Source organism: Gymnoscopelus braueri, assembly GCF_963280865.1.
Source record: "Gymnoscopelus braueri genome assembly, chromosome: 8".
Taxonomy (NCBI): domain Eukaryota; kingdom Metazoa; phylum Chordata; class Actinopteri; order Myctophiformes; family Myctophidae; genus Gymnoscopelus; species Gymnoscopelus braueri.
The window spans coordinates 9,620,903-9,638,484 of NC_137609.1; the positions used below are offsets into that span (position 1 = coordinate 9,620,903).

Here is a 17,582-nt window from a genome sequence, read left to right on the forward strand (position 1 = left end):
GTGCTGTACGCAAGGTTCTTACTACTTAATAATAAAACACACCAAAGTGGATCTCGACTCCTGTACTTTCACGGGTACCCCTGAGGCGAAGCAAGCAGTATCTGAACCCAGCAGCAAACTAGATTATACAGTCCTTTTCCACAAACCCTCAGTAACACACATTTTCGTCATTGGCAGTCTGCACCGTAGCAAAATATGACAAGAACTCTCGTCATTGGCAGTCAAAGAGTTAAGCTATGAACATCTGTTGTTGCCCATGTCCTTGGCAATTATTTAATTTCGTATAGTCGTTTGTTTGTTTGTTCACAAGCCTGATTGTCGGGGTTGGGGGGGGGGTGTAATTATTTAGCTCCCTACTGCCAGTAGCCGTGTGGCTCCAAAGCCACGTGCCAAGTGACAGCATCTGAAACAGTTTGTGTTTGGGATGGCTACAATCTTTAAATGATCCTGTCCCGGCCGGGTGGAGGCGACTAGTTCACATCCACTGATGTGCTTGGCTGTCAGCACGAACCCCTCTGCCGTTGCTTTGCAGGTTGAGGTCGGTACAGTTCCCGTGTACCAGGCAGTGAACGCAGCCAGTCAAGGCAGCACTCTCTGCGGTGGTACTCTCTGTTTAATCCATTTAGACCAGGAAAGCATCGGTGTCGTTTTAAGATTTCTTTGGCTATTCAAAAATAGCAGATATACAAGCTCATAGCGCGGCACCGAGTGCAGCGCTATGAGCTTGTAGATCTGCTATTTTTGAACAATCATGAACATTTGTGCAAATCTTTACAAATGTCTTCTAAATCCTAACAGTTTTTTGAAAAGAGTTCTCAAACTTTTTCATGTCAGGGACCCCCAAAATTATATGTTTTTGGCCGCCGATCCCCATCAAGGTATGTTGTTCCAGGGACCCCCAGACGCAAAGATTTGATTAAAAATGTTGTTTTAAAAAATAAACATATTCAAAGATTTGCACAAAATGTTCAAGATTCTTAAAAAAGAAGTGCCGCACGCTATGAGCTTGTAGATCTGCTTGTAGATTTTTTAATAGCTAAAGGATGGAATAATGGTTATTGCGCCAATCTAAAACGACACAGATGCGTTCCCGGATTGAATGGTTTAAGGCCTGTATAGGACCACGGGACCCATACCAAACTTGGGTGGAAATACTTTATTAATCCCTTGGAGGGGAAATTGAAAACTACAGCTGCTCTGATCAGACAGCAAGCATAACACAAAAGGCAATTTCCCATCAATTAAATGCCCGTTAAGCGTTACAAATTTGTGTGACCTCCTGTGCCGCTCAGAGGAACATTTTGGCATAATGATTCTCTCAGTGAACGTGCTCCTTCTGTCAACAGACTCCATGCAGTGGTGGCATGGAGCTTGCACAGACTGCCTATTGGAGCCAAAATGCCTTTCTGTTTATTTAGTTTTATTTAAATGAATGGTGTGGCCCTGCTAATGATGATGACGTTATGTCAATCGCCGTCAGTGGGTGGTTGCCACGGTAACCATTATATACCTGGCAGCGTGTGATTGTGGGCAGGTGTGTGCTGGGGAAAGGCCAAACAGTTTTTTGACCGTGTTCATGTGCCGTGCAGGTCGGCGTTCATGTCTTTGTTTTATGAGTTTTGTCATCTTTATGGAGTATCTGATGTTAATCAATGGATTGACATATCCAAAGATGCAAGCGCTCTCTGGACATTGAATTAATTGCGCGTCGCAGGAGTTCCTATAAAGGTAAAGGGCTCTACACTGCCAGAGAGTCCAGCTCCACCCCACAACATCACTCCCCTTCCTAAACAACTTGTTGAGTCAAAGGTCATGGTCACAATCAAGGTCAACATAATCATTCATAGTGTATAATATGTTGAGACCAGTGCAAAAGTAGGTATGTATTTGATATTTGATTTAGCTTAAATGGGGGTCCCTGGCATAAAACCTTTTCAGATGGGGGTCCGCAGGCCAAATACATAACAATTTGGTGGTCCTTGACACGAAAAAGGTTGAGAACCACTGCTGTATACAGTATGTTTTCTCCTGTATGGGGATCTGTCTATTAACATAATAATAATAATAACCAACGCTTTGTGTGCAGGAGGCAGAGATCTACTTCAAGATCAACATCAACTGCATCGACCCTCTGGGCCGCACGGCGCTGCTCATCGCCATCGAGAACGAGAACCTGGAGATCATCGAGCTGCTGCTGGGCTTCAGCGTGTACGTGGGCGACGCCCTGCTCCACGCCATCCGCAAGGAGGTGGTGGGGGCCGTGGAACTCCTCCTCAACCACAAGAAGCCCAGCGGGGGCATGCAGGTACGGAGCTTTGATTTGATTTGATTTGATTTGATTTGTGGAACTAACTCCCCACTGCAGTTAGAACTGATGGCTGCCAGACTCAGTCCTAATCAGTGGTGGAAAAAGTACTCAAATGTTTTACTTAACACATTGAGTGCCAAAAACGTTTTTTGAGAAGCTATGCGTTATGTGCCATAAACGGTCCGGACTGTTTTTGGCCCATTTAAAAAAATATATATTTTTCCCACGTGGGGCGCTCTAACGAAACTTTGGGATCATCCAAGGAGTCTCTCAGAAGGAGAGGCCGGATGTGGATCCATGTCAAAAATGCTTCCGGTCGGCCGCTCCAATGTTAACTCCTTGACTAGAAGCTTCACATTGCGTGCCAATCACGTAGTTCTACGCGAACTTAAATAATTGCGCAGCGTGCCAGTCGTGTAGATCTACGCAAAGTGGTCTTTTTTTATTATTTTTTTCCAGTGACACATTTCATTGTAGGCCTCTCTCGCAGTGACACATTTCATTGTAGCACACCGGAAACGGAAATTAATGTCAATCGAATACTTTCGTTCCCATCCGCCGCCGCTCTAAAGCTTCCGCTAATCCGCCATGATCTCGGTGTTGTTTTTCTCCGCGCTGAACGCTGTTTAATAGAAACTGCGACCACCCGATGGAATGGACCACCCGATGTATGGAATGTCGGCGATTGAAAATGTCTTCTCTGGGCCAATCACACAGCTACCCTGTGTGTCTACAAACAGTTTAACGCGCGATCTTAAGGTATTTAGCGAGGTCTGTGGCGAGGTGAAAAAAACTAAAAAACAACAATAGATCGCTGGCACTGGTGAGTACATTATGATATTAAACTCTGGCATGGAATGTGTTGTTAATATCTCCATTTCTTTTTAAAGTGGTGGAAATGAGCCGTTTTCGATCGGCGATCACTCTACAATGGAGGATCGCGTTAGAAATATTTTTGCTCCAGGCGTTAGTCGGGACCCTCCGCCGTCTCGCACGCAGGCTTTGTTTACATGCGCGTCCTCGTCGGGGCTTCTACAGCACGCAACATATCAGCGTAAGTGGATGGAAGATATACTGGCACTAGGCGTCGCGATTAGTAAAGTAAAATAGGGCGAAAGTGGTTAATGTTTTTATAATGTAATAATTTATATCTGCAAAGTAACTAGTAACTAAAGTTTTCAAAAAATTGCAGTGGAGTAAAAGTACAATATTTGCCTCTAAGTTGTAGGGGAGTAGAAGTAAAAGTATAGACAAATGGAAAAACTCCAGTAAAGTAAAAGTACCTGAAAATTGTACTTAAGTGCATTGCTTGAGTAAATGTACTTAGTTACTTTACACCACTGCTCCCAATCTTCCGCCGTAATCTGAAGACCTATAATTTGCATAGTTTCACTGTACAGATTATTTTCATCATACTGTTTAGACTGATGATAGGTTCTTGGTATGATCCTAGATTACTGTCTCTATGTATTTGATGTATTACCTTGTGTTTACTTTGCTTACTGTAAATCGGTCTGGATTAAGAGCTTCAGCTAAATGCCTGAAATCATGACATTTTGGTTGCAGATTAATTGTTGAGCAAATACTTGCTCTGCGTGTGTGTGTGTGTGTGTGTGTGTGTGTGTGTGTGTGTGTGTGTGTGTGTGTGTGTGTGTGTGTGTGTGTGTGTGTGTGTGTGTGTGTGTGTGTGTGTGTGTGTGTGTGTGTGTGTGTGTGTGTAGTTTTTGCGATTGCTTCAATATATCTGTGAATTTCTCTCTGTAACAAAACACTCATATTGATATTGCGCCGTGGCACCTACTGAGTGAGAGATGCCATGCGTGGCATTTGAAAGCTTATGTATGAATATGAATGAAGCATTCAAGCCTTTTGTGTCAGTGGTGGATTCAGGAGAGACCTAAAGGCTTTGTTTATCCATTTGTTCTGAAAAACAAACGGCAGGATTAATATGCACAACATGCATTCTAGATTTAGTCGCACAGATTCATCACAGTATACAATACGTAACTAGCAGGCAAATGAAGTACACTTAGTGTCATGTCTTTATATACAGTATGTGGATTTTTCAGTGCCAATGTCAATACGCCTTAAGCTAGCTTCACATTTCCATTGAATGACTTTTTTTTGCATGTTATTTTTATGTATTTAAAATCCAGTATTAGTGTATATTGTGTTGCTGTTGTTGGCACAGTCTTGCAGACATGACGCACCAACATTTGCTTGTACCTGTATGAGTGAGTGGCAAATAGCAAGCAGAGCATTCTGGCATTCTTGTAGTTTCTTGGTTTGCGTACAGTATGTCATTTTTTGCTGGGGGGGAAAACCTATAGTCTTAGACCGGAACCGGCTCAATAAACTGATTAACCCAACAAGACCTGAGGCTGATTCTACAAATGTCTTCTAGATCCTAACAGTTTTTTGAAACACGTATGTTGCTATAGCCTATCAGTGCTTCTCAAACTTTTTCATGTCAAGGACCCCCAAAATGTATTTTGGCCGCGGACCCCCATCTCAAAATATTTAGTTCCAGGGACCCCCCCCCCCTCATTCCAGAAGCAAAGATTTGAGTTACAAATGTTCGCTTTAAAAAAAATATATATATATATACTCAAAGATTTGCACAAATCTTGCTCCGACTTTTCCGTGTCAAGGACCCCCAAAATGATATGTATTTGGACCCACAATTTTTCAAAAATAGCAGATCTACAAGCTCGTAGCGCGTCAATCATTCCCAGTTCGAACCCGGGATCCCCCAGAGTTAGTGTTGAAGTGTCCTTGAGCAAGACACTGAACCCCTAATTGCTCCCGATGAGCAGGTTGGTGCCTTGCATGGTTTCCTGCGCCATCGGTGTGTGAATGTGTGTGTGTGAATGGGTGAATGTAATGTACATTGTAAAGCGCGTTGGATAAAGGCGCTATGTAAATGCACCATTTACCAAGAGAGAACCAGAAATATGATTATATTGCGACTAGTGCAATGATGGCCACAGTCTTTTTTTCTCCTTCTTTTAGGAGCCAATTATTATTATTTTTACCCCTTTCTTTCCTCCCAATTTAGTCGTTATGCTATTCAGTCTTCCCCACACATTTACAGTATGTGTTGCCACTGCTGTTGTACCCTATTGCCCGTCTGTTCTTTTTAATTGCCTTAACAGCACGTTTCATGATTGCCTAGTCATGCCAAGGTGTTCTGCTCTACGTTTAAAAAAGTCTTTGCTGATATTGGTAAGGTGAGATGTAAATATAAACATAATTAGCAAACCAGGTGCAGTGTGTGTTCATTGAGATGCAAAGCAAAGTAAATCTGTCGACAAACTCAATTATCTACTTCTAGTTTTTCATAGCTCACATCCTTGGCATTACACAGGAGACCTGTATGCTGTATTATGTGTTCTGTAATTGCGGACCCCCTTGAAAACGAGATGATTCATCTCAAGGTGTTATTCCCAATAAAGAATTTCAACACACCGTGGTATAAGCACATAACACGCTTCTAATAAGCAGACATGGTGCAACACATGGCATAACACTCTAGATTCAAAGCGGCAGCACTCTTGTCATGTCATCAACATGCACAAAGCTCCTGTCACGTGCAATACATTCAATAAGCATCCTGCTCAAGCTTGCTCCAATACACATTTACAGTTTTTGGCTTTTTTAGAACACGATCAGCATGGTAGCATAGAATTATGAGAATCAATAAGTGTAGATCAGTGCTTCTCAAACTTTTTAATGGTTATTGTGTACTTTTAAATTATGCCAATATAAAATATTCAATTTAATTTAATTTAAAGGACCCCCCCCCCCCCTCATAACTCTGATTCTGAGGGATTTGAACACTCTCTGAATTACAGACCTGTCCACCAAAACTGGTATCTGGTATTTTTTGGATGTGTCCACAGACATACAGCTTTTTAACACTTAAAGGTACAGTTTTGTGGAATTATTATGTCCTGGGATATATCTTGTGATATACAGTATTAACAGTAAGATATTGGTGTAGAGATTTGATGTAGAGAGAAAAAAAGCTGTACAGAGCCAACTCATCAGGCCCAAGGGGTGTAAGTGGTCTAGACTATAGAGGTTTTATAGTGGTTCATTGATTTCTAGGTGGTCCAGTGGATTTTTATCACAGCCATTAAAGAACCACTTCACCCATTTTCAGCCGATCCTATCTTCATATTACGGTAATTGATCCTCACCAATGCTCATTATAAGACGCACCATTTCTGTCTACTCACTGTGTGTCAGCTTGGGTCATTTCAAACCAGATTAAAATTATATACTTTTAATATTGTAACAGATGTACAAGCTCGCAGCGCTGGGGCCCCCCTGGTACCCCCCTGGTACCTGGTCTTCTAAATCCTTTTTTGGAAAAAAACGTATGTTACTATATCAGTGGTTCTCACACTTTTTCATGTCAAGGACCCCCAAAATGATATGTATTTGGCCGCGGACCCCCATCTAAAAATATTTTGTTCCAGGGACCCCCCAGAAGCAAAGATCTGAGTTACAAATGTTCGCTTTAAAAAATATATATATTCAAAGATTTGCACACGTTTTCTCAATTTAAAAGAAATAGCAGATATATAAGCTTGTATATCTGCTATTTTTGACTTGCCAAAGTGTAAAATAATGCTTTTTAGCTCAAATCAAAAAATGACACAGATGCGTTCCAGGTCTTAATGGGTTAAATCGGGGGGGAAAAAGAAAGAAAGAAGGTAAAAAGAGACCTAGATTTAATCAAAGGTTTCTCTGGAGACGTTAGGGCAGCTGCTCATTGTGCAAGCAAGACAGGAGAGGCAATTAGGTTTTAATTAAGTGAAGGACCTTTCTATTGTGCTTTTCTATTCTTCTCATTTTTGAAGGGTCTATTTTTTTCAAGCCATTAAAATCCAATCATGGTTAATAAGAAGCAGGTCTGCAAGCTCGAAACGCATCGTTTCGTGCCGCGTTTCGAGCTTCATGCAGATCTGCTACCTTTGATGCTTTTGTGTGACGCTGTAGCAGTGGTGTAAAGTAACTAAGTACTGTACATTTACTCAAGTACTGTACTTGAGGTACAATTTTGAGGTACTTTTACTTTACGGGAGTATTTCCAATTGTCTATACTTTTACTTCTACTCCACTGCATCTCAGAGGCAAATATTGTACTTTTACTCCACTACAATTATTTGAAAACTTTAGTTACTAGTTATTTTGCAGATATAAATTATTACATTATAAAACATACATTAACCACTTCAGCCCTATTTTATATATTATATATTTTTATATTTGAAAATAGCCAATCTACAAGCTCACAACGCATCGCATCGCGATGCGTTGTGAGCTTGTAGATCTGCTATATTCAAACATTTTAGTACTTTTACTTTTGGTATTGTAAGTACATTTTGATTGATGCTACATTTTGATATTTTGATGTAACAGAGTACTTCTACATTGCAGTATTGATACTTTTACTTTTTTCCACCACTGCGCTGTAGTATGATCAAGTAGGGCGTTAATTTACAAAAAAAACACAAAAGGTTATATGGAGATAAGAGGTTTCTGCCTGACAACAACAGCGATATTCATGGTGAGTGAGTCATAGTCCATATTCACACGGCGGCCATTTTGGAATTTAACATTGCGTTGCTGTGGCAACTGGGGTGGCATTTCATTGACTTAATGGCAATATGGCTGCCGTGTGAATATGGTCTATTGTGCAGTTTCTATAGAGACCCAGGAGCATTGCCATGCTGTTCTCCAAGAACGCACAGATGATCTTTCTCCCAACTATCTTCTTCCCCCATGTCATCTTTACTGGTGTCTCTCTCTCTCTCTCTCTCTCTCTCTCTCTCTCTCTCTCTCTCTCTCTCTCTCTCTCTCTCTCTCTCTCTCTCATTCTTTCTTGATTCAATTCAATTGAGTTTTATTGGCATGAGAAATCACACGTTTACATTGCCAAAGCAAAAGTGGAACAAAACAATCCAAACAAAACAATGTATGTACTTTCTTAAACTATACAAATTGTGCATTTTCTCTCAGAAATAGTTGTACATCCATATAGGAGAGGTTAGCTTGGTATAAACTTTTGAAAGTTGACAGCAGTATTTAAATGTCTTGCGACAAGTAGCAGCAATTTATTTGAATGTAATTATATTAAAGTCAGTTTCTCTCTCTCTCTTTCTCTCTCTCTCTCTCTCTCTCTCTCTCTCTGACACACTCTCTCTCTCCGACACACTCTCTCTCTCCGACACACTCTCTCTCTTAACCCATTATAAGACCGGGAACGCATCTGTGTCATGTTCAGATTTCTCTGGCTATTATCTGTCTTATCTGTTATCTTATCTGTCTGTCTCTTATATGTCATCATGATTTGTGTGCGTGGGGATCTCATTTTAAACAAGCTTAGTGCTTTATGAGTCTTCCAGTTTAGAAGACCTTGTATTGTGAATTTGTACTTTCATGTACTGTTGTTCTCATGTCTTACTAAATTAAGTACATCAATCAATCAATCAATCAATCAATCAATCAATAAAAAAAATTGCAGCTTATAGATCTGCTATTTTTTGAAAAATCTTGAAAAACACATTCTGAGATGGCGGTCGGCGGACAAATGCATACTTTGAGTTGAGTTTGAGAACCACTGATATAGAAACACGTTTTTCAGAAACCTTTTAGAAGACATTTGTAGAATCCAGATGCAATGATTTGAGTTACAAATGTTCGCTTTAAAAAATATATATATATATATTCAAACTAAAGATTTGCCAAAATTGTCAGATGGCTGGACCGCATGCATTTTCAGAGCATGTTTATTTTTATAATCAGTCGATTGATTGTGAATGAATGTTATATTATCATTACAGTCTTAGTGTTCTGCCAATTATTTGGGGGCCCATGTGTGCGCGCAAAGTTTCACTGTAGTCCGCCGCTGCGTTCATAATTTTATCCATACCAGAATATTCAAAACATCCATATTCTATATAGACCATTATCTACAAATTGGAAGTGAAAAATAAACTTTCACGTGAATTTGAAATGACTGAGCTGAAAATGACCCATATGCAGATTGCCATGAAACCTGCTGAGTCGTTGAGTTCATGTTCCCTTGAGAACTTCTGCACCGGAGTATTCTCTTCCACAGACTGGCCTATATTCATATATTATTTTGACTGGTAATAGCTGACCTCTGTGGGCAGCAGATGACAGAAATAGTAGGTCTGTAGGCAGGGCCGCACCAAGGGTAGTGCGAATGGTGCGGCCGCACAGGGCCCCGCGCTTGGGGCCCTTTTTTTTTTTAATGAACAGAATCACATTTATTAAGAGTTATAAAAAGAAATAACCGCAAATAACCACCAAAAACTCGGAAATATCCGCCCAAAACCGCAAAAAAATCGCGCGCGCACGCGACTTCGCACAGGGCCCCGCATTTCTCCCGCACGGCTCTGTCTGTAGGATATACTGCTCCACTCGACTGCCTTTGACTCTCTTCATGCAGTGACCCTTAGGCCAAAAGGTACTTTGTGGTTCTTTTTATTATGGTTTATTACATTTTTACTTTAAAAGCTCTGGCTGCGGTTCACTTTAGATCCTTCAGCTAATAGACTTCATACACAAGGATGACATATTGCCACATCACTTTTGTCCAAAAGATAGCAGATTTATAAGCTCACAGCACGTAACATACCTGACGCGTTGAGCTTTAATTTATGCCCCGTATGACGAGGCATACGTTAGGCAATAAGTCTTGTTTTTAAGTATTGCTGCAACAGCTATTGTTTTTTTATCCAAAGCATTTGAAAGCTGCTCAGTGGCCTTGTGGTTAGAGTGTCTACCCCTGACACTGGAAGGTTGTGGTTCGATCCCTGGGCTGGGTCATACCAAAGACTCGGCATCAGGGGTTGGATTGTGGGTAAGTCCCTGATGCGACATAATAGTGTCATGCCCAGGGATATCAAGCTGCCTCATGCTACTGAGGCCCCCTGCCCCATGGGCCTCGTGGCTCGGCAAGGCTTACTTATTTAAAAGTTGATAGAACTCCCCTCCCTTCTTGGGTGGCAAGAGTGCAGTCAGTGTCTCAACATATTTGTAGATTATATTATAGAGAACACCCGGGGACAATGACCCAGTGACTGAGAGAAAAACCAACTGATTTACTGTGTTGTCATAGCTTCATTGGCAGACGGTATGAGCTTGTAAAGGGCGCTGATTGGTTTGAGATTGTGTTTGTAGTTTCAAAGTAAACACATCCCTGGTGTCTGCATCAGAGCTGTGATTTCTGTAATCACAATAAACAGAGTGTTCTATTCTCTGAGACCCTCTTCACGGACTGCTCTCGGCCCAGGATTATCTGCACTGCTCTGCAACACACTGCCACGCACAAATGTACACACATGCACGCACGCCCGCACAAACACACACAAACACACACACACACACACACACACACACACACACACACACACACACACACACACACACACACACACACACACACACACACACACACACACACACACGCGCACACACACATGCGCACACACACACTCTACTTTCTCTCGCAGGGACTGCAGCTACCGCTCACTGAACAGTGAACACAAACAAACAGATGTTCCTTAGTGAAGGAGTGTTAAATTTTGTAGCCATTGTGCGATCGTTCTGTTGTAGATGTTGTGGTGTGGGTTCTGACACGAAGCCACACAATGAAAGCAGCAATGGAGAAAAAAGCAAATGGGAAAATAATAGGGAGAGACCTTTAACCAAGCCTTTATTGTCTCCGCCAGGCCGAAAGGCATGGCGAGAGAGTATGTTTTGCACCCTGTCCGTCCGTACGTGTGTGTGTGTGTGTGTCCGTGTGTGTGTGTCCGTGTGTGTGTGTCCGTGTGTGTGTGTGTGTGTGTGTGTGTGTGTGTGTGTGTGTGTGTGTGTGTGTGTGTGTGTGTCCGTGTGTCTGTCCGTCCGTCTTTGAACAGCTAATCTTCGACATTGTTGTCTTGATTGCAGCGAAACTGTGCACACACACTCCCTGGATGCCAATTCAGAACCTCTGCCCCAATTTTTTTTACATGGCCCTGTTATAGCGCCACCAGGAGGCCAATTTGTGCAAAACCAGTTTTTTTATATTACTCCTACAGATTTTATCCAAACATCACGCAAATCAGTACACAGTATCTCTATAGTCATGTGATCAACCTGGATCTGTCTGATTTTCCATATTCCATCCTGATTGGCTAAGGTTGGCTTCCAAAGTTTGAACATTTTCAAATCAGCCTCATGGTGGCGCTATAAAAGGGCGATTTGCGTTTTTAACTATAACTGCACCGATCAGCGAGAAACTTTGCACGCATACTCCCTAGAGGCCAAGGAAAAACATCTGCCCTGCATTTTTCACATTAGCCTTTTATAGCACCACCAGGACGCCGATTTATGTAAAACAATTTTTTTTAGATTAAGCCTTCAGATTGTATTCAAATTTCACGCAAATCGGTACACATGATCTCCATGGTCATGTAATCACGATGGATCTGTTTGATTTTTCATATTCCATCCTGATTGGCTAACATTGACATCTAAATATTTGCAGGAGTGGCCCGTTTTGAACAAAATGCCGCAAATCATGAACGCAGCGTTCGATTGCGGTGGAACTTTGCACGCACATTCGCACTACGTTGAAGAACAAACGCCACCCTTTTAATATTGCCCTATTATAGCGCCACCAGGAGGCCGATTTTTATTTTTTATATTACTCCTACAGATTTTGTCCAAACCTCATGCAAATCTGTGCACATTATTTCTATAGTCAAGTGATCAAGATGGTTCCGTCCAATTTTTTATATTCCATCCTGATTGGCGAATTCCGAACATTGCTGTTCCACAATAACCTACCTGACCTGGCGGAGACCTGTGCTCCGAGGAGCACTTTTTCTAGTTAACCTTCCGTTTACACTCAAACAGACATCAGGGCTGTCCTACTCATTCAAGAAAGATCACACGAAAATACATGCTTTAGACACAATAATATTAAAACCACATTCATGTAATATACAACTTTTCTTTTTGGTTTTGGTTTTTTTCTTCCTAAGAAAAGAGACAAAACCATTGACTCCTGATCAATGCTACACAAGACCTCCCCTTGACCCCACATCTCAACAAATTCTTCTAGACAGGAAATCATTTTATAATAGGCAAACTCTATTCTGAGACGAGCTGCTGCTACCAGCCCTTTTGCCATGAGTTCAGCTTCAACTGACCCTGCTCCCTGGATTGTGTTCCTCCTTGAACGGCATGATTTTTACCTGCCGACCGACAACAAATGAAGCAATCCCACCCGTCTCTTTTGTGATGCTTTGTGCTTTGGCTCAAATATAAACATTTCATCACTTAGCTCTTCATTACGACTTTGTACTGAAATGAAACTAATCTGTTTGTGTGTGTTCACTGAACAGTGAACACAAACAAACATAATGTTCCTAAGTGAAGAAAGCGTTAAAGAAAAAAACAAATGGGAAAATAAAGAGAGAGAGAGAGAGAGAGAGAAATGGAGAGAGACAAAGAGAGAGGCAGAGAGAAATGGAGAGAGACAAAGAGAGAGGCAGAGAGGAAGGTGACCTGCGAGAAAGAGTGTGATAGAGAGCGCAGTGAGACGGTAATGGACAGAGAGAGAGAGAAAGAGAGAGAGACAGATAGCCGATAACCAAAAAGAGATTGAATGGGTTTGTTTTGCTGAATGGAGGTGGACAGCCCGGGGATGTAGGGACCAGAAGTGTCCAATCCAAATCCCTGCAGGCTGTGACATCTATCAAGCGCTCCATTTCCTCTCCATCTTAACCCATTCAATCCGGGGACGCATAAATGTCTTCTAAATCCTAACAGTTTTCTGAAAACCGTATGTATCATATATGTATTTGGTTGCAGACCCACATCTCAAAATATTTTGTTCTAGGGACCCCCCAGAAGCAATAGCAGATCTACAAGCTCATATGAGCTTGTATATCTGCTATTTTTGAATAGCCAAATAAATCTAAAATGTGTTGAAATCTTTGAATATATAGATTTTTAAAGCGAACATTTGTATCTAAAATTTTTGCTCCTGGGGGCCCCTGGAACAAAAGAATTTGAGACGGGGGTCCGCGGCCAAATACATAATACATTTTTTTCCCCCTAAATCCTATAACAGTATGTTGCTATATCAGTGGTGCTCCAACTTCTCCATGTCAAGAACCCCCAAAATTATATGTATTTGGACCCCCCATATATATATATATATATATATATATATATTTAAAGATTTGCACAAATGTTTCAAAAAAAAAAAGATCTACAAGGCAAGCTCATATCTGCTATTTTTGAATTGCCAAATAAATCTTAAAATGACACAGATGCGTTCCCGGTCTTAATGGGTTAATGGTCCTGTATTATGCCATGGTCCTCGGCTCCTTACCGCACAAGGAGGATGCGGAGAGGGATCGATGTGGGACTCCAGGATTATCCCCTCGAGAACACTCATTGGTTATTGATTGAGTGATTGATTGATTGAATACTTTATTTAGACAGAAATGTACACAGCATGTGGTGCAGTAAGACATTTACAGCTAAAAGGATAACACAAAAGAATCCCGGGGAATTGTTAACCACTGGTGTCCCTATATTTTGGTCATTATTGTAGGTGAGAATTTTCAAAAATGTAAAAAAAAAAAATCTAAAAAGTAAAAAATAAAAATGTCCCCCCCCAAAAAAATATTATTCAATAGCCAACCTGCAGGCTCTCAACGCATCGCGATGTGTTGTGAGGTTGTAGATCTGTTATTTTGTACCTTTTATTGCTCCTGGTATACTATTGATGATAATTTGTATTGTATTGTATGTCTTGTATGTCCTGATTATGAATTGAATACACAGGACCACAATGGAAACAAAGCCCTCAGGGCTTTTTGTGTTATCCTTTTAGCACTGCTTTTCATAATTGTTCTTTCTCTACTGTTTAGCGCTTACAGTACAGTAAGTTGTTTAAAAGGCTGTTGGGTAAAATGGGCATCTTGTGTTGTTGCCAGCAGATTTCTGAACAAGCTGTCACAATGATGTTTCTATAATAGTCTCGCAATGTTTTCAGCTCATTTATTTTCCTGCCATGGACCATGCGGTGGCTGGAAATAAATGTTTTTTTAATGCATTGTTCTGGGCACAAATATCTATGTGCGTGGGGATATAAGTGCCCCCCCAAATCAAATCAGACACATCAGATACCCATTGTTGTGAGCCAAATGGTGGTGGAATGGAGTTGGTCATTAATGGTATCCTGTCCCGTTGAGATTCCAGTTACCATAGAGCGTTAGAATGAGGCAGTGTACAATCAAACTCACTCACAGAGATGTTGCTTTGTTATCTGACACAACAAAAAGCCCCCCCCCACCACCCCCCACCCATCAACGGTGTTGTTATGCACAATGAAAGGGGAGAACCTGTGAGGTATACTGGGCAAGAGACCAGGCAATTAATCAGCGTTGCCATGTCTGCCTATTATAAGCGACTTTGGGTTTGTTTTTCTGTAAACTCACTTGTAAATATTGGTGTTTTTTTGGCCTGGTTTCTAAAGTGTAGTTGCTTATTTGGGCTTGCTTCCACATTTTGTAATTGTTGTTTTTAACCCGGTGGTTCTCAAACATTTTCATGTCGAGGACCGTAAAATGTATATGCATTGCCATGGACCTCCCATCTGAAAATATTTTGCGCCAGGGACCATTTGCGTTTTTTAAATGTTTAAAAAATATTCAAAATATTTCACTTTTGTTTTCTACATTTCTTTTTTGAAAATAGCAGATCTACAAGCTCACGCGTTGTGAGCTTGTAGATCGGCTATTTTCAAATAGCTGATCTACTGGGTACTAGGGTTCAAAGTGCTCATGTGGCCTATAGTCGCTTCTTTTGGGCTTGTTTTCATAGACCTGGTTGCTTATGTCTCTCGCGAAATCTGGCAACACTGCAGGGAGTGCAGCGACAGCCTTCCGTGCGGTCGCCCATGCAGCAGATGATAATGTGCAGTCGTTTTAATCACTATGCTGCTGGTGGATGCCTCGTTCTCAGTATGAGTAACACAACAGCAAAAAACACATTTCATGGATGAGTGGATTACAATTTCCTTTTGCTTTCTCTTCTGTGATGATAACTGACAGATATATGGAGCCCACCAATGACAGACACCATAGATCGTCTGAGCTCTGGACCACTAGCATGTTTCAAACAATCCTCAAGCACCATGCCACCCCACAACAATATAATTATTATTATTATATAAAAAATAGCAGATCTACAAGCTCTTCTTTGTACGATGATGTAGTGTGTTCATTTACGAAAGAAATGTAAAAAAGTTGAAATATGGAGATACAAGGTTTCTGTCCCACAGCAATGAAATAGCCTCCCCCATCACATCTTCATCTTACTACCATTTTCTCACACTTTTCTCCCCCCACCCCCATCACATCTTCATCTTACTACCATCTTCTCACACTTCTCTCCTCATCCCTCCAGAGGTGGGCTGCCAGTGGAGCCCACTAGCTCTGAAGATGCAAATGCGTGCCCCCGAGAGAGCCGTCAACGCGCCGTCAACACCTAGAACAAATAACCCTCTACCTGGCTGCTTTGTATAACATTAGGCTACTCGAGAAAAGCCATGGAATTGAATGTGTCATCTCACGATGAGAGACAATTGGTCTCTGCACTGCAGAGTGCGAAAGGGGATTCGGCCAGATGAATTTAATCATCACCCCAATCCGTACAAAGTCACTGGTTAAACAGGTATCAGCCTTGATGTTCATCAAGTTACATGGGCCCCCTGTAGATGACTGGGACCCTACATATTATGTGATAACTTGGATGAGATCCCATCGCTTAGCTGAGGAGCCAACAACAATAGCTGCACCAGACACTCTAATGAGGTTATCCCTGTCATTCGAGTAAAGACTGATCATTTTAAATATAGTCTACTTATATGTGGGCGAGTCTTATATGAAACTAAAAGGAAAATAATTCATTCATTGAAACAGAAATAAAAACAACAAATTAACAATGCAACTGAATAGTAAGAAATATAATTACATTTTAAAAAAATGGGTTTCCATCACATATGTTGCATACAGTATTTCAACTAGCACTGAGCTGAGCGGCTATGTGCACATGCGTGCGGGTGCATGTGCGCGTGCACGTGACATCATTACAATAGAGCTCCACTAGCTCAAAAATCCACAGCACACCCCTGCATCCCTCCCCCCCATCACATCTTCATCTCACTCCCATTTTCTCACTCTTTTCTTCCCACCTCCCTCTCTCCGCAATCAGTGGAAATGGATAAGTCAGCTTCAGTTAAAAAAAAGTAGAAGGAGAGAAAAGACCACCATGTTCCCTCGCAGCCCGCTTACCGTGCTGTTCTGACTGACATGGGAACATTGCTGGGGCTTAACTGAAGAAAGTGCATGATGAAATGGATATGTGGAATGAGTTTCTTTCCTGGCAATAATGACTCCCTCTGAAATGTATCAAATGGGTTATTACTTCACACGCAGCCTTTTACTAAATCTCCCCATATCCCAACCCAATTGATTGATACGGGGCCCCATCCATTCTCTGCATGGTTTCGAGTCAAACGCTGTAATTCCTCTGCGCTTAAACGTTTGAGCAGTTTTTCAATGCAAGCGATGACTTGCTCTAATAATGCCGCTGCCGATCTATGTGTAGGTTTAATTGAAAGGCAGACGTGGTTGGCAGGGCAGGCGTTTGAAAACACATTTGTAGTTGGAGCTGATCAGTGTGGCTGTCCACAGAGCCTAATCTAACGCAAATTCAGTTTAGCATAGCTTAAGGCACTGCTCTTTTGGATTGATTGAGTGAATACTTTATCAACAAGATTGTTAACAGTACAAGAATTCTTACTGTCAAAGGTTATCCTAAAAAGAGAACACAGCTTATTTCCATTGCTTACAAGCTTACAATGTGTCACAAAGTGACACATTGTAAGCTCGTAAGCCTAAGTTTGTAAGCTACAAGTTGCAAGCCTGCAGGCTATTTCCGCAATTTTTACATTTATATGTCCGTTTGTCATATCTGCCTTGTACAATTTTGTATTACAAAGCCTAAAAGGCCAAACAGAAATGTAATTTGTATTCATATGTTCCAATGTTCAATTCCAAAAAACACAATTATTTGTATGACAATTAATCATCAACTTAAATTTCATAATCGTGACAGCCCTAGTTGTGTGTGTATAGATCTTTTTTATTTTTATTTTTAATGTTCA

The 17,582-nt window shown here is 41.2% G+C and overlaps 1 protein-coding gene across 1 annotated transcript in view; it reads left to right on the forward strand.

The window, feature by feature from the left end:
- Positions 1-17,582, forward strand: part of LOC308089788 (short transient receptor potential channel 4-like) — an 86,118-nt gene that overhangs the window by 6,135 nt on the left and 62,401 nt on the right. The window contains exon 3 of the mRNA XM_080434712.1: positions 2,087-2,305. Coding sequence (XP_080290838.1) covers positions 2,087-2,305 — 219 coding nt within the window. The remainder of the gene's footprint in view (positions 1-2,086; positions 2,306-17,582) is intronic.